Here is a 25,840-nt window from a genome sequence, read left to right as displayed (position 1 = left end):
GTGCTCTTTATAATGAAATACACCATTTTCATCACTACTTCGTTATCACACATTTGTTTGAGCGACTTGTATTGACTTTCGTTATTTGAGCCTGTTTGCCAAATTTCTTAAACATTGCAAACTCCTATGTGGTCATAAGTTGGCAAGTAGTTTTGTTGTTCACCAGAGTGGATTGCTCCCTCTAATTGAAAGCATACAGTAGTGTAATACTGTAGTTTACAGTTTCCTAAATGTAGCTTTAATTGCAGGACAGCATGTTGATTGATTTGACACCTATGACTGGCACAATGAATGCTAAGATTAGCAAGGGTGTTGTTTTGATAATAAGCATTTACAAACATGTAATTGCTATGCTAAACAATCAAACCATGAACTAGGGAGAGTACTCAAAATGAGGAGGATTTTAAACAAATGCATGTAATTGAACTTCAATTAAAAGAACATAAGTGCAATACATACGTACATGTATTGGTTGTTTATTGAAGTGGGACAGATTAAACAATCGAACTTGGATTTCAATTAAAAGAACATAAGTGCAGTTGATACGTACATGTATTGGTTGTTTGTTGCGGGCCAGATTAAACACCTACACATCTACAATGTGTGCATGTTATAGCATGTTATAGGTAGAAGTGTTTCATGATAAGTATGGTATTGGGATCCACATTGCGGTTGTATTTAATTCATCTTGTGGACATTTACTGTGTGTATTATGTTAAAAGCAAGAAAAAAACATTAAGTGCTGCACAACCACCTAAAACAACCAGGGAACGACAAGCATAGTTGGTTCTTTTTCAAAAATATTTTAGGGTTTGCTTTTTGATTGGTTAGCTTTTACTTTGTCTTTTGCCTAATCCGGCAAAGTTTAAGCATTTTTTGTACATAACCTTGAAGGCTATGGAACGGCTAATGTATGTCATAAATTGCCCTACACAGCTCATGTAATCTGGAAGTTGAAATTCAACATGATTTACGTATTATTTTGACAGTTGGTTTATTGCCTTTCCAAACTGAATTGATTATTTCATCTTTGACAGCACTCTAATAACTTAAGGAATCATGTACATGTACATGTAGGCCTAGTTGCCCTAGATTGTATACAAAACTAACCTATTTAGATGTACATATGGCAAGGTTCACTCGTGTGAATAAAACGTTTGTTGTGAGGTCTTGATTATGTCACACACATACAAAGTAAAGCATTACATTTAAATCACATAATTAAAAACTTATTATTTAACAATTTGTTTATCTTCTGGACCACATACAAAACAACAGTGATATGAAAGGACTTGGGGAGAACAAAACTAACATTGACATGACCCCAATTTGTTAGTCCATGAAAAGTGTTTAAGTGTGTTATGAAACGTATATGATTAGGAAGATGTTTTAAAAGTATATTATAATGATCCATACAAATATGCCTCGAAACTGAGAGGTTTCCCTTTAACTTTTCAAACTAACAGGGTCGGCCATTTTGTGGAGTCAAACATTTGTCTTCACAAAATGGCCGACCAAGTTAGTTCATGACGTATAAGGAAACAGTGCAATTTGAGGCATGTTTGTGTGGATCATTATATTCTACTTTCAGAACATCTTTCTAACATTATGCACTTTATAACAAACGGTTTTAAATGCATAATGGTTTCAAATGTTTTTCATGGACCAACCTTTAACTGCAACAATTGAAGTAAAAACTATTGTCTTAATATTGTTTGTTTGATGAACAGGTTTTTGTATAGGAGTTCACTGCACACATGGAATCAACAGAACAGGCTATCTCATCTGCAGGTTTGTTACTTGTTCTGTTACCTCTTTTTAAAATATATGTACTAAGGATTGTATAAACAAATTAACAATGTTCTTTAAAGGAACACGTTGCCTTGGATCGGACGATTAATTGATTGATTGATTAATTGATTGATTGATTCTTGCTGTGGAGAGTGCTACAGCCATACATGACCAACTTGAACATACTGAGCCTTTCAACCAGGCAAGCCCCTAACATGAACATACTTAGCCTTTCAACCAGGCAAGCCCCCAACATGAACATACTTAGCCTTTCAACCAGGCAAGCCCCCAACATGAACATACTTAGCCTTTCAACCAGGCAAGCCCCCAACATGAACATACTTAGCCTTTCAACCAGGCAAGCCCCCAACATGAACATACTTAGCCTTTCAACCAGGCAAGCCCCCAACATGAACATACTTAGCCTTTCAACCAGGCAAGCCCCTAACATGAACATACTTAGCCTTTCAACCAGGCAAGCCCCCAACATGAACATACTTAGCCTTTCAACCAGGCAAGCCCCCAACATGAACATACTTAGCCTTTCAACCAGGCAAGCCCCCAACATGAACATACTTAGCCTTTCAACGAGGCAAGCCCCCAACATGAACATACTTAGCCTTTCAACCAGGCAAGCCCCCAACATGAACATACTTAGCCTTTCAACTAGGCAAACTCAAAGCGCATATTGTTCAAACACTAATTTAATCTCTGGAGCTTTCATCTGAAAATATTATACCCAGTACACAAAGCTCTGCTTTATTCAAAATCTTCAAAATTGGAAATGATTTAAAGTAAAGGGTTTAAATGTACGGGTATATTTTCAATTAAAGGTAAAAGAAACTTAGTTTTTTCTGTATTTTCTGTTATTTTCTGACTCAATAGTCCTGGTTTCACTCTTTCTCTTTTAATAAAGCGGTTTGAGACTTAATTGTAATTTTGCGCTATATAAAAGCTGTTCATTGTTATGATTATTATGATTATTAACAAATGTTAATTCCTTTGCAGGTATATGGTTGAAAACCTGGGGTTTACATCCTCGGACGCACTGATTGGTAAGAAAACAAAGAATATACTCAAACTCCGTCAACCGATAAACAAATTGGGGTTAAACAAAGAGAAACTGACTAGAACAGGGTTTTAACTACATGTAAATAACTACAGGTTTAGGAGCCAGTGCTTTATCAACTGAGCTACAATGTACATAGGTTGTTGGTATCCCTATTTTGTCAATACATGTACCATATGTATCTTGGTTTGGGGTGCCAGTCAGACGCCATACAGGGATGACACCCAAGTTTATGATAGAACCAGGGAAGCAGCAGCCAGAGGATCACCCAGTTGATCAATAGTTGACTGAAAGTCCCCTTTAGTTTGGTCCATATCCCTTCCATCAGTCTCTCCTGACCAACATGATCAAGGTTTAGGGGATTGAAAGTTTGAAGTTAATCCGCAACTTTCATCTTTTGATAACATGTTAATGAGCTCTAAAGCAAGTCTATGGCGACTGTGAATCCTTGTAAAGTAAGATAAGATCACATGTGATGCTTGTACGATTGAAAATGAAAACCAACGCCGTTTTAGGGTATAAGAAGGTGAACATGTACAAGTTTCATATCATAAATACCAAATAAAAATGGTTTATCAAGAAACTTTGATCATGTCTATGTACAGTGTACATGCTCAATTTTGACTTTCACTATTGAACTAAAGATATTCAGCAGATCCCTGATACTAACATTTCAAGAAGTTCCTGTGATGGTATCCTTTGATGTTACTTAAAAATACAGTAATTGTCATGTTTGAGTATGACTAATGACCTGCTTTTTCCTGTAGAGTAAGACGGCAATATTAAGTGTGTATTCTGTGATTTGTTAATGTGCACTACAAGTTGAGTGGGCTTAAAGGTCAGCAATATTGGGCTGATTTGTACGTACTTGATTCCAGCTTAGGGGTTGTAAATTGCTGGCTGGTACTTCATAAAGTGTACATCAATTATTGTATAGTACAAAACACTGCTTTGGGTTGTGATGCATAGCCAGCCTGAGAATTATTCAACTTGATACACAAAATGTATTGATGGGTTTTGTCCTCATTGAAATGATGTCAATTCGGGTTTTTTATCAACCTTTTTTAATGGAAAAGCTTTATTGTCAGATCTCTCTTGACAAATTCAGAATTAACTTGAAATCAAACACTTTAGTTGAATCTGTCTTTAACCAGCTTTAATCTAAACCTGGGTTGATAATTGTTAAATTTTTGAAGGTGCCTGTAAAACAAGAAGCAGAGTAGATTTGATTGGAGCATAAAGTTTGGACAAATTAAATGGCACAATTACTGTGCTCTTGTCAGCATGCTCCATTCATTACACATTGGATTGAAATGACAGCTTAATGAACAATATTTTGGGGCTAGTCCCACCCTTTAACAACATGCACAACATTGATAAGCTCAGCATTACATGTAGCAAATTTGATTCCTATTCTTTGAACAGTGTAAATGTAACTTGAAACCTTTTTAATTTGGCCCAAGACATTATGGTGGCATATCAGTTTACATGGAGGATGAATACTAGCACTATGTACATTTAACCAGTTCACTTTCAACAATGTGTACAAATTACAAAATCTTTCAAACTGGTTACAGCGGACACTTATAACTACCCAGAAGAACTTTGAAGCATCATTTGTTGGCTGGTCAGTTGTCGGGCTAATGTTCATAATCGACTGGACATTCCAGTTTGTGTGTGTCTATTGAAACTTGTGTCAACCATATATGATTTAATTATGGATGCCTTTACCAAAACTTGTCCATTGTTCTATTTGTTATTCTAAATAACCATATAATCAGTAATACAGATTATATCAATTGAATTAGGATGCAGAGCCTTATTATTGTATTGATAAGTTGATTGATTACAGTTTTAAATGATTTTTTCAGCATTTGCAGATGCAAGAGGCCACAAAGTAGAGAGACAGAATTACATAGATGACCTTCATAGAATAAGGTAAGGTACAGTATGAATGGTTTGCATAGTGCGCTGCTTATGCAATGCAGGCAGTAAACATGAGGGTGATGATGGATGGATAGAGTACATGTATGGTGTTATATGCCAGAGGTGTAATATTAGGTGATTCAGTGACTATGTTACATAGGGATATGAGTAGGATAGGATTACATGTGTACATGTACGTTGGGGTGTGAAGGACCTGTTTATGATGTTATCATCTTTTATATGTTGCTTTCTGTTTGAAATGGAGACTGCTGCTTCAATTTAACATTTACCTTGTTATGCCTTACAACATGTATCCCACAGCAGTAATCACTAGAAAGGAATGCAGAATTTGGGAAGTTGGTAGTGATCTGTTAGTTTCAACTTCCATTAATCTGATGATAGTTTGCAAAAACATCTGTACAGCTATATATTGTCTGTATGCGTTTGGGTAATGATCAATTAGTGGCAATAAAAACTTATGTGGTAAAAAGTACAGCAGCTTTGAATTGTATAATGTATTTTGAGAAAATTTCACTTTGAAGTACTGTGGTTAAATGAAAACAAAATATCACTTTTTATTCTTGAAAATGTGATGTGAGAAGCATTATCTGTATTGTTTGTTGTGTATTTCCATCAGGATTGTTTTCGTCGTGAGTGGACATATTCACTCTGGTTTTTGGGTGATATCTCAAAGACGAGTCCACTTTTTGAAATTTGCCTTGGTTTCTTTGATTGTACATGCATATATCTACATTTATATATTAATGTTGGTCTTACCCATATACACAGATGTGCGTTAGCAATGTGTACAATGTGCTCAGTACTAGGATTGAACAATGGAATTGAAATATTGGAATGGTTCCAAAAAACAACATACAGACCATTTAAGTTATTAAAGGAACACGTTGCCTTGGATTGGTCGAGTTGGTCTTTGAAAAGCGTTTGTAACCGTTTTTTATAAAATGCATATAGGTATAAAGATGTTGTAAAAGTAGAGTACAACGATCCACACAAACATGCCTCGAAATTGCGTGGTTTTCCTTTTATTAACTAACACGGTCGTCCATTTAAATGGCCGACCGTGTTAGTTCGCACAGTAAATGGCAAACCACGCAATTTCGAGGTAAATTTGTGTGGATCATTGTACTCTACCTGCTAGTAGACCAGCCAAACTTTAAAAAGTGCTCTAGAAAAAAAAACCACGGCATAGTTTGTTAATGGCTGGCATCCATGCTAGATGTATGGATCATGGGCTCGGGAAGACGATTAGGGTGGATGCCCAGCTTGATTTTGAATTTTAAGGTCATTTTGGGGTAAAAAGGTCAAAAAAGGTCAAAAATCAATATTTTCAAAATTTGTGTCAAATTTATTCACATTTGATAGATCTATCCATAAAATGTATTTTTAACTTTATGTTGATACTACATAACTATGTAATTAACGTATAAACTTTGACCTTGTGCACAAATGTATAGCAAAACGAAGTATAAAAGTGTGATTATCTTGAAAAGGGTACATTTTGAGTACACCAATTGTTTTTGCTCTCCCCATCCTCATTGGTGCATATATTGGTTTCAAACAACTTTTTTTGAAAGGTAAATATACCCAGGCAGTTTTTGAGAAAAAAAAATAATTCAAATACCACCTTCATGTGGGGTCTTAACGACTCATTTTAAGGTCAAAATTTCAAATAAGGCAAAAAATTAGCATTTTTGAAATTTTCACAAAATTTGACCCCAAGTGATAGATCTATCCATAAATGTATTTTTAAGTTAATGTTGATATGCCAAACGTATGTAATTAACGAATAAACTTTGACCTTGTACACAAACGTATTGCAAAGCAAAACGTAAAAGTGTGATTATCTTGAAAAGTATACATTTTTAGTATACCAGCTTTTTTGCACTCAATGGTGCATTTATATGTTTCAAACAACTTTTTTTTGAAAGGTTAAGGTACCCAGGCAGTTTTTGAAAAAAAAATTACTCAAATACCACCTTCGTGTAAGGTCATATTGAGGTCAAAAAGTGCCAAAAATTTCCAAAAAAAAAAAGAAAAATTTATTTTTTCGCACAATTTTACCCCAGGCGGCAGATCTATCCATAAAAAAATAGTTTCATCATCAAAATGACGTGCCAAGTCTGTGAAATTATGAGTTAATTCTTTGTCTTGTACACAAACGTATAGGAAAATTAAATCTTAAATTGCAATTTTCTCAAAAAGTGTGTATCTTGAGCATAATACAGTGTTTTTGCACTTTCTATCCCAGCAATGCATATAAATGTTTGAAAACAACTTTTTGTGAAAGGTCAATATACCAAGGCAGTTTTTAGTTTAAACTAAATTCATATTACACCTTCCTCATTGGTAAATTGAAACAAGAAATGCGTATGCTGATTCATGCAATTAGTTTGATATAGTAGTTGTACTGTTTGACGTGCTCAAAAAATGCATGTTTGTATCAAAGTTATTTTAACACTCCCAATCTTCCCAAGTTCATGTACACAGTTAAATACTCAACTTTTATTAGTGAATTAACAAAGTTTAACATTCTTTTTGCAGTAAAATGTTGTTTTTTCCTAGGTAGGCCTATACATTGTAGCTACGATGGGGGTAGGGGGTATTGTGCAGTGATACATTGTATACTTTCTTATCTGGAGTGCCATTAGTCAAAACTAACTCCAGAGCTACATGTAACCAGGCACACCAAAACCTTTGATGAAAGAATTCTCACTACTCTTCAGGCACTAGCAGACAGCAATGACAATCTCATCACTTTGATCAATCAGTTTGTGGACATAACACAGGTCAGAAACATTCCATCATCACAGTAGCCGGGCCACAATACACATCAGGAAGAAATGAACTTAAACGGGCAAGTCCAGAGTTTGAGATTTAAATCTTTTTCAAGGGAGGTCTACGTCTGCTTTTAAACAAATTCAACAAGCACTCTAGAAATCCAAACTCCCAACTGTGGTCTCATTACATTGTGATGGTGGAGATTGAGATCTAGGACTCGGAAAGACAGATACTTGATCACCAATCTGGGAGCTTTTTCCGCAATGCTGCCGTCCCCATCATCTATGACCACAGTAACTTTGATCGATAGGGATGTGTTCATCTGGCAGATATGAAACTCCTCAAGAAGACAGAGATGTTGATGATGTTTACAAGCTTTCATAACAAACAGTAAGATTTGATGTGTTCCGACTAAACCAAACCTTTGCGAAGACGATGACACAGACTCTGATATTGTGAGAGAGAGATACCACTGGTATCTTTGACAACAAAAGACATTGCACTAGTTGATGTGGTAAAGTGATCTTCTAACAACTCCAGATCATGGAACGCAGTATACAATGACCATCTGGAAGTACCGTCTGCTTCAAGAAACTCTCGAAACTCGTTTTTGTGACGTCCTGAAGAAAACATTGCGCAAAAACTTTCTCTGATCTGTACAATGCAAATATTTCAACCAAACGAGTTATGTACGGTACAAAAGCCTATCAAAACGGACAGAAAGTTACTGCAACAATTGCTCAATGCTGCCACTGGAACCTACAACCTGGTCTTGATCGCTAGATTGGAGAGGGCTCCACCAAGGCAGTGACACAGTCAAAGAGAATGGGAAAGAAAAAGCCAATTCGAATGTTCATCGATAGACCGGGGTTCCACTCCTACACGTCAGGTATGGGCTATTGAACAAACCTAATCTCAAGTTCTTGTCAGACGTTTTTGTAGAAAGGGCAAGGGTCTACTGGAAAGATGAGGAATAGTACAGGCGGGGGTTCCTTTATGTTACGGAAGCCATGGTCCTTTAGGAGAGATGACGTTTTGAGGACACCTTAGCAGGCTGACACCCGGTTGATGCTCCATGCATAGAGGCAGTCAATGAAGGATAAGAGTGATTTGCAGGTGAAGAAATGTCACTTTTGTGTGTTCAAAAGCGTCAGAAACTTGGAAAGAAATGCACATTAGTTACCCGATACGTGCAGTAACTGAGAGACTTGCCAACCTGTAAGGCAGCTTACATGCTCTTAAATGGTGCGACACAGCCTCTCCTACATGTACATGACCATTAGGAAAAGAAAGTCTCCGAAAAGCAAAGTTAATATGTGTCAAGGGAATCGGCTGTAATGGAGAACTTGCTCTCAGTGAGCAGTTTGGTAACACTTGTGCACCTTGGTATAAAATCATCAACCTTGTCAGGCTCCAACTTTTTGGTAAATAAGGCGAAGAAGTGTCTGGAGATGTTACCGCCAACAAGAGATGCACTGAAACTTCACACAGCATAAACTAGGAATACATGGACGTCTCATCTCTCACACTGACACAGACACACATGAGCTTAAAAGGAAGAGTGGGGTTACCTGGAAGACTACCCCTATCTCAGCTGCTTGATTTGAGCTAGTTTTATTAGGGTGCAAATCAAAGGGCACCAAGTCAAACTGTAAAACTATGTCAAACTGTTCTGCGTGAATAGCATACAAGTACCTTTTTGTTTCATTTTACCACATAAGAAAGTTTGATATGATTTTTTTTAATGTGAATTTAGTTTAAACTAAAAACTGCCTTGGTATATTGACCTTTCACAAAAAAAGTTGTTTTCAAACAATTATTTGCATTGCTGGGATAGGAAGTGCAAAACACCGTATTATGCTCAAGATACGCACTTTTTGAGAAAATTGCAATTTAAGATTTAATTTTCCTACACGTTTGTGTACAAGACAAAAGGTTAACTCATAATTTCACAGACTTGGCATGTCAATTTCATGATGAAACTATATTAAATGGATAGATCTGCCGCCTGGGGTAAAATTAGGCGCAAAAAATCTAAACATTTAAATTATGACATTTTTGGCACTTTTTGACCTCAAAATGACCTTACACGAAGGTGGTATTTGATTTTTTTTTTTTAACTGCCTGGGTACATTAACCTTTCAAAAAAAAAGTTGTTCGAAACATATATGTATGCACCAATGAGCTTGGGAGTGCAAAAAATGCTGGTATACTAAAAATGTACACTTTTCAAGATAATCACACTTTTACGTTTTGCTTTGCTATACGTTTGTGTACAAGGTCAAAGTTTATTCGTTAATTACATACGTTTGTCATGTCAACATTAACGTCAAAATACATTTTATTGATAGATCTATCACTTGGGGTCAAATTTTGTGAAAATTTCAAAAGTGCAAAATTTTTGCCTTATTTGAAATTTTGACCTTAAAATGAGTCGTTAAGACCCCCACATGAAGGTGGTATTTGAATTATTTTTTTTTCTCAAAAACAGCCTGGGTATATTTACCTTTCAAAAAAAGTTGTTTGAAACCAATATATGCACCAATGAGGATGGGGAGTGCAAAAACAATTGGTGTACTCAAAATGTACCCTTTTCAAGATAATCACACTTTTACACTTCGTTTTGCTATACATTTGTGCACAAGGTCAAAGTTTTTACGTTAATTACATAGTTATGTAGTATCAACATAAAGTTAAAAATACATTTTATGGATAGATCTATCAAATGTGAATAAATTTGACACAAATTTTGAAAATATTGATTTTTGACCTTTTTTGACCTTTTTACCCCAAAATGACCTTAAAATTCAAAATCAAGCTGGGCATCCACCCTAATCGTCTTCCCGAGCCCATGATCCATACATCTAGCATGGATGCCAGCCATTAACAAACTATGCCGTCCAAAGTGTAACTTCACACTTTGGCTGGCCTACTATTCCAAACATCTTTCCAGCCATATGCATTTACTAAAAAACGGTTACAAATGCTTTTTAAAGACCAACTTGTCTGATCCAAGGCAACGTGTTCCTTTAACTTACACCAACAAATCAACAAAAATACAAGTAAATTAAACGGGAATTAGTTATTGCAATCAAATGGATAACATACATGTAAATAATGAAAGTCACTTGATGTGAACACATTCTGCTGCCGATACTGCTCATTCTACTAACACAAGCAGTGCTTTCATCTTTTTTTTAAGGTGAGTGTTCATTGAGTACTTGTCAATTGGTAATTAATTGGTAATGATAATAGCTTTTGGAACAAGGCTAACCAACAAGAAGCAGACACACACAACATTAATGTAGTTGTACATTATGTTGCGAAGCAGTCGGGTATCAAAATTACTATTGAATGAGAAGCAAAAGGCAATGAGCAGAAAGAAGATTTGGTTCATAAGTGCCTCTGTGCCCTGCCAACAATTTAGATTGATTAGGTAGGGGGTCCTCTTGGTATTCTAAAGGCTTAATTGTCCATTAATATTAAACATTATAAATTAAATACAAGTTAAAGTAGGTTCACTAGTCCACTATGCCCATAATTCCATCACCCCTGTGTTCTTGCAGCACATAGTGTGATGACCCAGAAGTCCCAAGGTTCATTACTCTTGACACATTTGTTTTCCTCAATTTGTCCCACAGCTCTTTTATTTGATGGACCATTAGTCCCACGATCTGCGATTCTGACATTCTAAGCGTACATTTGAATAAGATATCTGCCCCCATGCTTCAGATTGATTTTACTTTGTTGTGTTTTTAGTTTTTATTCCTTGCGGACAGGAGAGGATGTCATAGAGGTATCGTGTTTCGGTCATCCTGTTGCTGTTGCATTTGGGCATACAGTACATAACAACACTTTGGTCCCTGTTCTTTCCGGATCGGAGAAAAAACATGGTTGTTATTGAGGGCGGTCGCCTCCCCTTTAAATAAGTTAAAAAAGAACAATTAGTTTCCTGTATTTGGCACAACTTACATCCATACTATAATGATGTACTGGACATTTTCTTAGTTTATACATGTATATCTTGTATTTGTACATTTTTGTATTTAATTTCCAAGTAATATGTTGCTGGTTTTAATGTTTTCTTTGCAAGGTTGTCCAGTAGGTTTTTCATTTTGCTAATATTCTATGTATTTCTATAAAATGCTGTTTCTTGTGCTTTTTAGCTTTTTATTTTAGTTTGTATTATAAAGCGCATTGGTCTATTTTGGAAATGCGCTATATAAATCTTTTTGATAAATAAACAATAATTGTACATGGACCACATTCTTGCTGAAGGTACTGACTTGCATCTTCTGGTTTAACATATGGTTTATCTTCTCCCTTGTAAAGGATAGACAAGCTTCAATTTCTTTAATTTAAAATGATAAATATTGTCTGGCTGGTAAATAACATGCAAGCAGGGCTGTAGGCTTAAATGAACAAGGGCTTGTTATAATGGCTGAACATGTTGCCCACTTGAAGTCATCAAAATTGTAGTTTCTCCAGAGTCACTTTAGAGGGAAAACATAATCTAGATGAATGTTGTGATTCTTTCATTCCTTAACTTGAATACTACAGTTATTGTTTTTTCCTGTTCATTGCCATACATTTAGATTATTTGTTAAATCTTGTATGAATAATTTAAGTGATTTTCCATAGAAATAGAGAGTGACTTTCTACTAGTAACAAATCTGCATGTTAATATTTTGAGCATTGTGAAACTGAGAGCACTTTTTGTCCAGGAGTAAAAATGTCTCTTTTCATTTCAGAGAACTTTGACTCTCTGTGACAATTTTCTAATTTAAATTTAAGAGTCAGTTCAGGTAAATAATTGACATATTTGCTCACGGTCAAAAAATTAATTTTTTTATACTTTGTGGGTGGAAGGGCCTTGGGGTGCAAGTAAACAAAATTGCATTTTCAATTCTATATAAAGCCCGTTGCCATGGTTACGGCTCATTTTGTGTGTTGGCCATTTTAGGCCGATTTTGGGGTCTGAAAAACTGGTTTTTAGCTCATATTTACAACTCCACCCCACCAAAATGCAACATTATTTCAAAAAACTTTTTAAATCATTACAAAGTATCATCTTTGGCCTTCATTGAGAAAAAAAAATATTGCATTAAATATCAACCTTGTGCTATTTTTGCATCATGCATTACAGTATGTTTTTAGAACTTGCAAAATTGACATTTTTACCCTATTTTTGGACCCCAAAAGGTCAACTTGCCAGGGGTCTCAGAAAATTTTCCTTTCGGCTGTGATGAGGGTCAACATTGGTCTTTCCATATCTAGTGTCAAAAACTTGGGCAATTGTATCCTGTTGTGACAGTACTGCCTCAAAACTAGACTTTTTTCCCAAAAACGTGAAAAATGCCTTTTTAAGGGTCTTTCCACATAATATCGACATACGTGTCCACGGTAAAACAAAAAAAGGAATATTTTTCTTATACTTTGTGGATGGTAGGGACTTGGGGTCCAAATAAACAACATTTACATTTCAAATCATAATATAACACGTTGCCATGGTAACAGTTCATTTGTGTTTAGGCCACTTTGGGCCGATTTTGGGGTCTGAAAAACTGTTTTTTCAGTTAATATTTACAACTCCACCCCACCAAAAAAGAAAAACATTTTATAAAACCTTTTAAATCACTACAAATTATCATCCTTGGCTTTACTTGAGACAAAAAAATATTGCTATAAATTTCACCCTTGTGCTATTTTAAGAACGTGCATTAGAGTATGTTTTTAGAACTTGCAAAATCAACATTTTTACCATATTTTTTGCCCTCAAAATTTCATTTTTTCAGGGGTCTCAGAATATTTTCCTTTCGGTTTTGATCAGGGCCAAAATTTGTCTTTTTATTTCTGGTAAGAAAAACTCGGGCAGTTGTATCATGATGTAACAGAACTGTCTCAAAAATAGACCCTTTTCCCCGAAAACAGAGAGAAATGCATTTTGAAATATTTGCTTCATTTTGAATTTATAACATTAAGAAGTTAGTAATAATTCCATCAATCTGGCAGCTTTTCATAAGCACTCTGTAGGCTTAGTGCATTACCAAACATTGATCAGGACTTTTTGATGACCTAAATCTTAGAATTTGCCCCGCCCCGGCTCCACCCCGGCCCCGGCCAATCATATTTCTTGACATTGCATAAAAAAAAACAAAGTTTTGTGAACAGCCCCTCTTTTTTGAAAGTCACATTTTTTAATTCCCCTTGCACATCAAGAAAGTTTGTACTGTCTTAATTTTTTATTGGTTTTCAGAATATTTCCCTTTTGGTTGTGCTTGGGCTATCATTATGGTTTGCATGTCTGCTGGGGAGAAACACTTTGGTTTATTGTATCCTGTTGTGACACTTCTGCCTCAAACATGGTAATTTTTCCAAAAACAATAAAAATGCATTTTGAAGTTATCCCCCTTAGTTTGAATTGATAAAAAACAAAAACCAGCATGCTTGTTAAAAAAATATGGCACTGTTTCCATGCTCTTTAAGTAACAAATAAAAAGTTTATAACCATGCTTTGCCACTGAGAGTTCTTGTTTTGTCATGACTACTTTACCTAGTTGTACAGGTATGATTCACATTGCAAGAAGAGAAGTAGTGCGATGAGCATTCTTTACTATTCTTGTCTATACATGGCCTCATAACAGTCTTCTTGGTCCCCTGCCCGCTACCAAACTAAACATTTTCAGAACAAAGAGGCTCTAAAAGTGAGCAAGTACTGTATCCAAAGTATCTAAATGGCCATTCACCTGCCTTTGCCTTCTGTAAGCAGTTCCCCCATCCATGGTGGGGTTCCTTTCAATTGTACTGTTGCAAACAATAAAAGAGTTGGTTTATTTAACGTGATAAACAATTCAGCAGGTAATGTTTGACAATGTTTTTGTTGATCGTTCTCGGAGACATACATAATAATTATGAATTAGTAAGATAGTGAATGGAAAAAATAATCAAACTAGCCTGAATAAACTTTTGTCACTGCAAATGCATCTTACTTATTTATGTTGAGCAGGTGGAAGTATTTACAACTTCTTTCAATGTTGTTTCATTAAAGGAACACGTTGCCTTGGATCGGTCGAGTTGGTCTTTGAAAAGCGTTTGTAAACGTTTATTACAAAATGCATATGATTAGAAAGATATTTTAAAAGTAGAATATAATGATCCACACAAGTATCACTCAAAAACATCTTTCTAACCACGCATTTTATAACAAACGGTTACAAACGCATTTCAAAGACCAACTTGACCGATCCCAGGCAACGTGTTCCTTTTAAATGACCTCTTACGCTCATCTTGCAAATCGTTAGTATCATTGTTTTTAATAAGATCTTGGCAAACTTTTCCAACACTTTTAAGCGGGCTTTTTAATTTCCCACGTTTGTGTTGGACATGATTGGATGCTCCAAACCATCTGCCGCAAACACAGAAACTACATTGTTTATGATCTCTATCTCTAAGAAAAGTTTTACATTTGGTAGCAGGCAGGGACCAAGGAGAGTAGGCCCTGTATTAAAGACAACTTGTAAAGAATGCTCATCGCACTCTACTTGCAATGGGAATCATACCTGTACAATAGGTAAAGTAGCCAAATCAAGAACTCTCAGTGGCAAAGCATTGGTTATGGTTTGGTTGGATACCATTATGTTTAAATAACAACTTTGTATTCATTACTCAAAGGGCATGGAAACAGTGCCAGATTTTTAACAAGCATGCATTGTTTTTGGAAAAATTACTATACTTAAGGCATGATCAGTCACAACAGGATACAATAAACACAGTGTTTCTACCCAGAAGACATGAAAACACCAATAACAACCGAAAGGGAACACTTTCAAAAAAGAGGCGCTATTCACAAAACATTGTTTTATACAATGTCAAGAAATATGATTGGGGCTGGGCCGGGCAAATTCTAAAATAAAGGTCATCAACAGTTCCTGATCAATGTTGGGTAATCCACTAGTGCTTAGGAAAAGCTGCAAGATTGATAGAATTATTACTTTTTAATGTTAGAAATTCAATATGAAAAAAAACCCAATTCAAAATGCATTTTTCTGTTTGGGGGAAAAAGTCTATTTTTGAGACAGTACTGTTAACATCAGGATACACTTGCCCAAGTTTTTCTTACCAGAAATGGAAAGACAAATTTTGGCCCTGATCAAAACCGAAAGGAAAATATTCTGAGACCCCTGAAAAAATGAAATTTTGAGGGCAAAAAATATGGTAAAAATGTTGATTTTGCAGGTTCTAAAAACATACTCTAATGCATGTTTTAAAAATAGCGAAAAGGGTGAAATTTATAGCAATATTTTTTGGTCTCAAGTAAAGCCAAGGATGATAATTTGTAGTGATGTAAAAGGTTTTATGAAATATTTGTGTTTTTTGGTGGGGTGGAGTTGTAAATATTAACTAAAAAAACAGTTTTTCATACCCCAAAATCAGCCTAAAGTGGCCTAAACACAAATGAACTGTTACCATGGCAACGTGTTATATTATGATTTGAAATGTAAATGTTGTTTATTTGGACCCCGAGTCCCTACCATCCACAAAGTATAAGTAAAATATTCCTCTCTTTTTTACCGTGGACACGTATGTCGATATTCTGTGAAAAGACCCTTAAAAAGGTTGTTTTCACGTTTTGGGGAAAAAAGTGTAGTTTTGAGGCAGTACTGTCACAACAGGATACAATTGCCCAAGATTTTGACACCAGATATGGAAAGACCAATGTTGGCCCTAATCACAGCCAAAAGGAAAATTGTCTGAGACCCCTGGCAAGTTGACATTTTGGGGTCCAAATATAGGGTAAAAATGTCGATTTTGCAAGTTCTAAAAACATACTGTAATGCATGATGCAAAAATAGCACAAGGGTGATATTTAAAGCAATAATTTTTTTTCTCAAGGAAGGCCAAGGATGATACTTTGTAGTGATATAAAAGGTTTTTTTAAATAATTTTGCGTTTTGGTGGGGGGGAGTTGTAAGTATGAGCTAAAAACCAGTTTTTCAAACCCCAAAATCGGCCTAAAATGGCCAACAAACAAAATGAGCTGTAACCATGGCAACGGGCTATATATAGAATTGAAAATGCAATTTTGTTTACTTGCACCCCAAGGCCCTTCCACCAACAAAGTCTAAAAAAAAATCATTTTTTGACCGTGAGCAACTATGTCAATTATTTACCTGAACTGACTCTTAAATAGAATTATATTTCTTATGCGTGTTATTAGAACTCTAATTTGTCTTGATTGTAATTTCAGAAGAGACATTACTCAACCAAACATTGACTTTAACATTGAATCATCTCAGTTACAGTGCTGGGTTTGACATGTTTTATACTTGTAAAATGCTCTTCTCTTGGCCATATTCAGTTGCATTCATTCATTGAAGCTTAGAAAGAAAAATAGCAAAGCAAGCAATCTACAATGGCAGGCTGTCTGTATTACTAATGGGAAATGGCTATGGTCATTTGTAATCATCATTTGATTTAATTTCACGCATTACAACTCAATTGATTGATTTTGTTTGTATCTTGCAGTGGAGCAAAGCAAACATCTTACAGAGCCAGAAGCCGTGTAATGCACTTTGGTGAATCCTCCTCACTTGCATCCCAAGACATTGAAAGGTCAAATCACACTACTACTCAATGTGCAAGCAACCCCATTCAAGTAAACACTAATCCCAATGGCAGCAGTAGTCAGATTGAATCCCAAAGAAGGAAAAGGCCACATAGTCAGACTGCATCTACAAAGAGAGAAGTTGATATATGTAAACCCAAACTAGGTAGACATATCCGCTTCACTTCAGATTCTTCAGATGACTGTGTACCACACGATATTGAGCATCAACATTTACCAGTTTTTAGTCATGCCAAGATTGATTCATATCATAATGCATATCAAGCAACTAATTATACCTCTAGAGATGTCAGTTATAGACAGTATAATAGGCAGCCATTTGACAATGGGCAATATGCTGTTCAATCCGATTGGCGCTCCAGGCAAACCCATCAATCATCACAGTTTAGTTACCAGGACTATGACAGTTATAGAACCCCAATGAGTTATTACCACAAATCTAACAAACCAAAAAATAAGCCTAAAAAACATAAACAACAGAAGTGAATTTGTTTTAATGCCTAAGGGTATTAGAAATGATACAAATTTGTTCCACATAGTTATTATAAGCTTATAATTCTAATCCTCATCTTAAAATATTTTACCCTGGGTTGATCAATTTTCCAGTGATGCTCATGTTGGCCTGAATACAAAACTACACTTTGGCTTCCTAACCAGAAGTTGGCCTCTTTTCTTTTAATCAGTGCTTGTTGAGTGACACTGAGCAATCTTTCATCAACTAACTTATTCTTGAGTGAGGATTAGTTTGCAGGTAAAGAGGGATTTTATCTAAATTAGTTGGTAGAACAATATAAATGGTATGAAAGCATTATTATTATAATAATAATAATTATTATTGTTATTATTATTATTGTTATTTGTTTTTTTTTTTGGGGGGGGTGGGGAAACGTGTTATGTATATTCTGTCGATAATGGGAGATACAACTGTATAAAATAGTTGTCATTACAAAAGAAATACAAATGTCAGTTGTTTAAATTCTTAAACATATTAGCCATGCCTGATTAACAAGGCAAAGCTAAGTCCCATTTGATGTAGTAGTGCTCTGCTCGGTATGATTGAACTTCCACAACTGATAACTTATAACCAGAGTAAGTTTATTTTAGTGCTCATTTCTTGTTTAACTGTTTTTTATTGTATAACCTCTAGCAGGTAGAATCTTTAACAAAGGAGAGACCTGCACTGGTCCATTTGATATTCATGTATTCGTATTTACTATACACTTGGTTGGAACCCAAACAGTTAATTGGGGGTTTCAAAACTGTATAGTGGAAGCACTTTATTTTCATAATGGAACAATGTTCAGCCTTCAGTTACAGTTAGATTAATATTACAATTTTAAATATTTAATGTCTGTGATATTTGTATCATGTGAAATAATTGTTGATGATTACAAACATGGGGAAAGACTTGGAACATTTAAACTAAGATATGTAAGAATCCAAAGGAACCGACAAATGGTCATAAGTAAACCATTGCGTTTGCCGCTGCTGAGGTTTACATATATGGAAGTGCACATGGCCAATGATAAGTCTTCCTTTGATTTTATTGAGGTAGATGTTTAATGTAATAGGTCTGGATTGACAATGAACCTGACCTCAACACCAAAACTAACTTATAGTTGGCTTATTTTGGGAATCTGTTTCCATCACATTATGTTGTTATACAACATGACTCCCCAAATTACACACTGTGGACAGATAGCATCCATTTGTTACTACATAATACATTACTTTTTAATGAAAACAATTTAGATTGATTTTAAATTAAAATTTCAGTTTTGTTAATAAATTTTTATTTCTTGTTCGTTTTTCTTCTTAAATAATTTAGTTAAATTTAAATGTTTAACACATGCCTCGCTCTATAACGAACTTTGTAAATACAAGGGGCAGCTTTTCCTATGGAATTTTTGAAGGGCACTTAAGCTGATTTTGCCCGTGTTGCTTTTGTGCAGTATCAGGACAGCAATAATTAAAATCATGATTTAATTTGCCATTTCAAGTCACACAGTGATCGGGTTGCTATTATGCTCACTATACTTTGCACATGTTTACACTGTTAACCCAAATGCCTTCAAGGCTAAAACAGGAAGCCAGATTTCTTTTATTTGGACCAGAACAGGACTGCAGCTTAAGCAAGATCTATAGCTTTTATCCTGTTGTGCCCCGTTTTAAAGGAACACATTGCCTTGGATCGGTCGAGTTGGTCTTTGAAAAGCGTTTGTAACCGTTTTTTTTTAAATGCATATGGTTGGAAAGATGTTGTAAAAGTAGAATACAATGATCCACACAAACATGCCTCAAAATTGCGTGGTTTTCCTTTTACTTCGTGGACTAACACGTCGGCCATTAATGGGGGTCAAAATTTTGACTCCCACAACTGGACGACCTTGTTAGTTCGCACAGTAGAAGGAAAACCACGCAATTTCGAGGCAAACTTGTGTGGATCATTGTATTCTTCTTTTAAAACATCTTTCCAACCATATGCATTATATAAAAAACGGTTACAAACGCTTTTGTTTTGACCAACTCGTCCGATCCAAGGCAACGTGTTCCTCTAAAGTTACTTGAGAAATGAATTGTACAATGATCCAACGAGTCCAACCCGTTTGTAGGTTGTACTCACCAGAAATTCAGATTCACTATCTTTTTGACCCGGTCATTTTAGACACAAAAATCGGTCAAGCTGATCTTAAAATGTTCATCACAAATGTGTTTGTAAAACAGGTAGAGTTTGCCAACATTGGCAACGAGATTTTCAAAAAAGTTAGATGGTGTAAATGGTTATATTATGGTGTTACGAAGTTAAACTTTCCCGGGCCTTTAAGCAGGTCGAATTTCCACTCAGATGTAGGCTCCGCGCGCAAACATCGGAGATAATTGCTGATACAAATATTTTAGTTAGGAAATGCTGCATTATATGAGGTGTCAATTTCAACAAGGAAGACGCAAATCATTTGCAATGTTAAGATGGACATCTGGCAGCCTGCCTACTTCAAAGACGGCGATATGCACAGTCATTGGAAGATGGGTCTACTGCTCATTTCTGGTAGTAATTGACGTGTGGTGTATTTTGATCACGATCTGGTCAATATTTTTGTCTTAAAGTGCCTTGCGAATGCAGGGATGAGTGAACGTGAGAAGTCAATACTATGAAGAATGCCATGACACACACAGTCACGTGAATAGAACTGTGGGGAACTCTTCTATATCAAGGGAACTTTAGATAAAGGAGGCCAAGACGTGCGTGTCTCTATCATTCCTTAACTAGATCAGAATAACAATTACAACTCGTCTCAATCTCTCCAAGTGTGGTGCTGGTATGGCAGTAAAAGCAACACATGCTTGTAATTTATACTAGAAACACGTTCACTATTATATCTCTCGGATCTAATTGTCCAATGATCATTAATTACATTTTACATGTCATCAATCAATGGCAAGTATGCTACGTACAATGAAAAACACAGTCCTGTCATTACATTTAATCATCTCACTTCATTATAAGATGGCATAACGAATATATTAATTGAACGGAGTTCCCTTACAAGTGTTTCCTCTTAGGCCACATTAATGCTGTTTTTATTCCCGTTTGAAAGCACCCTACATGAGAAGTCAGTATTTTGTAAGAGTTCGGACATATTCACCACAAGTGTATGGTATAAATTAAAACAACTTCAAATATTACAGCTGTGTCCAGGTGCCCGGGTTGCAAGCATAATTCTGTTTAGTAGTATGTAAGTCACTGTAGAGCAATTTAAATACAGTCCTCTAGTCTTTAATTTCAAAGAAAGTACACAAGCACTCAACATGTGAAGCAAAGTGTGATGCCACCACCTCGGGAGGACACTTATAATAATAACTGTTTACGTTTTGATTGGGGATAATGTTAACAGAAAGTGTTAAAGGGACAATGGGAGTGAAGCGAAAAGATAGTCGTCTCACAGTTAGGACTTTGGCATAGTATACGTCACAATTAAGCCTAATTGACGACTTATGTTAATCCATATACTTAAGTTACAAACTGATCATGAACATGTGTACCTGAGTCATTTGTTTATTAAATCATATGACTTGTTATGACATTCTCACATCCAATGTCCCTTTAACGCTTCCGTCTGTTCACAAGATGCCTTTGAAACATATTGGACACATTGAAATAAGGTTGTTAAAACTATTGAAACTGAGTTGTTGTAACATCTTGGAAAGGATTTCCAAGTATTGGCCCCGCCCAAGGTTGTTTAATCTTGAAATAATTAAAAGCTGATACGTTACGAATGTCCGCTGTGTTGATCCATTTTTTTTACCAATCTATGCTTGTCCGCATGGTTTGACACTACAGTGGGAAGTGTGTTCGGCCAATCACGTATCTTTTGTTTTTAAACATTTGTCTTCTCCTTTAAAGACAATGGACACTGCCGTGTGTCTCAAAAAAACCTATACACCTTTCAAATGGCTGCCGATTAAAAAGTATATGATTCTGGAGGAAAAGTGTTAGGTATATGGACTGCTAATGGTCTCACCTTTTACATGACACCAAATTCTAAATCAGAGGTCTCGAAATCAACTTGAAAACTACATCACTTAAGAAGGAGTCGTTTCTCACAATGTTTTATGCTAATAATTATTTTGATTTTTTCACCAATAGTGTCCACTGCCTTTAATGTATACTTCTGTCTACTACTTATTCTAAGGAAACGCAAACAGTAAACCGTACATATTGTGTCTTGCATCTATATTACTTTATAGACACGCAGTTTGTACCGAAAATGTGTGACAGATGAAACAATAAATCACGTTGGCCGTTATCTCACTTTATTATTACCAGATATAGGACGTTGAGAAATTGCGTCGGTTCTCTTTGATCTAATAGCATACTGTACACCCATGTACACCCATATGAGGTTTACACATGATGATTGGGTAACATGTCATTCGGCTCACCGTCTCGCATTAATTAGATAACACACTGTTTATCCCATGCTTTAGTTTTCAATAAATACACCAAACATGGGGAAACTTCATCATAAAATTTGTGGTCACGTTTTGAAGGCGCTGGACTTGTTTTGTCAATACTCAGAAGTCAAAATGTTTATCAGCACAACCACTTACTCGGACGAGCAATGGAAAGCTGTTTATAATACAAAACCTTGTGATAAACTATTCCCTTTGAAGTAACGTACATTTTTAGGATGACTTGATTTCTCACAAAAATATTTGAATAAAAGAAAGACATCAAGCCTTGATTTTGTTGTACCTTTGCAATTTCGGTAAACACATCCGCAAATGTGACCCATCGCGCGCCCGCGCGCGCCCGTGCTCCCGTCACATGAAGCTACCACAACGTGCTGGGTACTTCTTAATTAAATGAGGAAAAAGCTGTTGAAAACTCTTGAGCTGTGAGGTCATTGATCTCAAATATCTACTTCATTTAGACATTACTTTGTCCTTCAGTTTATATATATTCGGTATGTTAATAGTTTGTCAATATATTAACATCGAAACCGAAATTTAAACCGCTCAGATTGATCTGAAATTAATTATGAACGTGGGTGTTTTGAAGCTACTGGTTGGATCTCGGTGAGATCGAGACGAATTTGTCAAACCACTCAGATTAACTCTGACCCCCCCCCCCCGGTCAAGAATTGTCCCTTAGTTAGGCTACGCCGCTGATCAGAAAGCACCAAAATTTCGTGCAACAAGGGTGTTTTTTCTTTCAATATTTTTGTGCAACATCGATGAACAATTGAGTGTCCAGTGCCTTCAAGTTTCGAATCGGAACAAGCAACAGTGATTTTATTGTGTTTCTATATTAATTTGTGGACTACTTTAGGTATATATTTGTATAATAAGTGAGCTGTGAAGGCGTTCTGCCTTCTTGGTAATTGTTCATTATATAATGTACCTTTGATACTGTCTTTAATGGTCTACGTTACTAATAGACTCATCATTAAAGGAACACGTTGCCTTGGATCGGACGAGTTGGTCTGTAACTGAGCGTTTGAAACCGTTTTTTATAAAATGCATTTGGTTGGAAAGATGTTTTAAAAGTAGAATACAATTATCCACACAAGTTTGCCTCGGAATTGCGTGGTTTTTCTTTTACTTTGCGAACTAACACGGTCGGCCATTTATGGGAGTCAAAAATTTGACTCCCATAAATGGCCGACCGTGTTACTCGACGAGGTAAAAGGAAAACCGTGCAATTTCGAGGCATGTTTGTGTGGATCATTGTATTCTACTTTTACATCATCTTTCTACCCATAGGCATTTTTATAAAAAACGGTTACAAACGCTTTTCAAAGACCAACTCGACCGATCCAAGGCAACGTGTTCCTTTAAGAAGTCATTGTTAAACCACAGTTGGCCTTCGTTCGGGCTCAGATTTTCATCGGCTGTGAATTATCCTTTGATTATACAAACGAAACAAAGTACTGTATTGTCATGTCAACAGAATATGTAAATAAATACATCGAATAAATGTTAACTTACCATTTATTTGTGCATCGAAACCTCCTGAAATTACCAACACAATGACTGATGTGTGACATTCAGCAATTCTCTGCAATAATCACACAGCGAAACTGTTCAAATAAGTCAGTCTGTTGTGGTCCTCAATATGCAACGGTACAAGTGCGAAGCGAGAAGTTTAAGAAGAAACCATCTGAACCGGTTTACATGTATTTCCATTCAGAGATTACCCCATTGGATACGTGATGCTGAACCACATTGTTAGTAACATTAGGGATTAATACAAAGTCCGGCTGCACACGATCCACAGTAGCAGAGACCCATTTGTCTTGAAGACTTTTTCGCTTGGATTCTAGTCTTAGTGAAAACCAGCATGAGAGTTCATCCATTGACTCCATAGTGCCATCAGCAGACGTCAAGGACGACACCGACTTCCGTCCCTACAGTCCCCTCACAATTCATACGCGTCTATAACTTGAAATTGTTCCCAAACTGCGGCGCAAAAGACTGAAGGATGAGTACCTATCATTAAGGAGCACTGACGTATTTAAGTCGCTGCAGTACGACCGCTACTGATACACACAGCATACACACGATGTTCACAGACTTGTGAATACCGAATTATCTTGTCAACTAAACAGCGCCGTGAAGGGGAAAAGAACCCAATTAGATAGAGTTAAAGTAACTTCTTTATCAATAAGCCTCATCACGTGCTTTAAAGTACATGGGCATGGGGTGCTCACGCCGCGATGCATCACGCTTTCTATTGAATTTATCATCAGTGAAAACAAAATGTAGACGTATTTTTTATTATTTTTTATATATTATTATTTAGGCCTTTTATTGTTGTTAAAACTGACGATATACGCCGGGGATTGTATTATAAAGACTGGACCATAGCTAAACATCATCAGGGACACAAAGTACAGTTAAGCAATTTAAGAGCACAACGGTGCTCTCAAAAGTGCCATGTTTTATCAATTAATTGTAAAAACTTAAAGAAGAATAAGGCAGGGTCTAGTAGTCCACCAATGAGAGCATTTCCAATATTAACACAGGGAAAATGGAGTAAACTGAATAGCAAACAACTGAGGTAGGCCCAAAGTCTAAAATGTGTTTATGAGCTCTGGGACGCTTTATAAACTTGCCAGTGTTGATTGGTTGGTTTACTTCCACTAATGTAAACAGCATGCTAATAATGGATGATATTGGCCATCTACAGAAACCAAAGCCCCAATGGTAGAGTGCATTGGGCAAAGCTAGAAACGAGATTTAATGCTTTTCGAAGAAAGCGGAAGGGAATAGTGATAAATTGGATGAAAAAGGAGCACTGAGTCGATATTTGCCAAGGAGGATAATGTTTAATGATAGGCAGAGATAGCAATGCTATTTTTGGAGGGAGGAGGTTATTTTGTGCAAAGGAAGCGCGAAGCTTGTAATCTCACTGGTTGAGCAAGTACTAAAAATGGACTACGGTGTTTAAAGTTTCCAGATCAGGAATGTATAGATATCATTCAACTTACGTCAAGTAAAAGAATGAAATAATTGCTGGGTGTTCTCTTTAAAAACAAGATGTTTTGATGTCTGGATAAGAGGTTCGATGCCCTTACGTATCAGTGTTCTTATAGTGAGTTTCTTCAAGGCCTGTAGCTGATACTTTAAAGCAGATTGGTATTTAAGTCATCGGTAAAGAACAAGAGTTGTGTTTGCCTGTGAAATGATTCTAAATTAAAGTGCGTGAGTTTGTTTTCTTCACTTGGTAAATCAACGTGGTCACAATAATGTTCGAATATACGCGCGAGACTTGCACGGCATGTTGAGTGATTCAGCTGCCCATGTTCTATAGCTTAGACCTTAAAGACACTGGACACTATTAGTAATTGTCAAAGACCAGTCTTCTCACTTGGTGTATCTCAACATATGCGTAACAAAAAAAATGTGAAAATTGGAGCTTAAACGCGGTAGTCGAAGTTGCAAAATAATAATGAAAGAAAAAAACACCCCTGTCACACGTACTTGTGTGCTTTCAGATGCTTGATTTCGAAACCTCGAAATCAATTTCGTGGAAAATTACTTCTTTCTCGAAAACTACGTCACTTCAGAGGGAGCCGTTTCACACAATGTTTTATACCATCAGCCTCTCCTCATTACTTGTCACCAAG

At 36.1% G+C, this 25,840-nt stretch overlaps 1 protein-coding gene across 1 annotated transcript in view; it reads left to right on the top strand.

Moving 5' to 3' along the window:
* LOC139941056 (uncharacterized) overlaps positions 1-19,441 on the top strand; it is a 47,542-nt gene extending 28,101 nt beyond the window's left edge. The window contains exons 7-10 of the mRNA XM_071937472.1: positions 1,731-1,791; positions 2,800-2,846; positions 4,732-4,798; positions 17,111-19,441. Of these exons, the coding sequence (XP_071793573.1) occupies positions 1,731-1,791; positions 2,800-2,846; positions 4,732-4,798; positions 17,111-17,696 (761 nt within the window). The 3' untranslated portion in view covers positions 17,697-19,441. The remainder of the gene's footprint in view (positions 1-1,730; positions 1,792-2,799; positions 2,847-4,731; positions 4,799-17,110) is intronic.
* Positions 19,442-25,840: the final 6,399 nt, after the last annotated feature.

This window comes from Asterias amurensis, chromosome 8 (assembly GCF_032118995.1).
Source record: "Asterias amurensis chromosome 8, ASM3211899v1".
NCBI lineage: Eukaryota > Metazoa > Echinodermata > Asteroidea > Forcipulatida > Asteriidae > Asterias > Asterias amurensis.
Note: the sequence above shows the minus strand (reverse complement) of the source record. Positions and strands in the feature narration are given on the sequence as shown.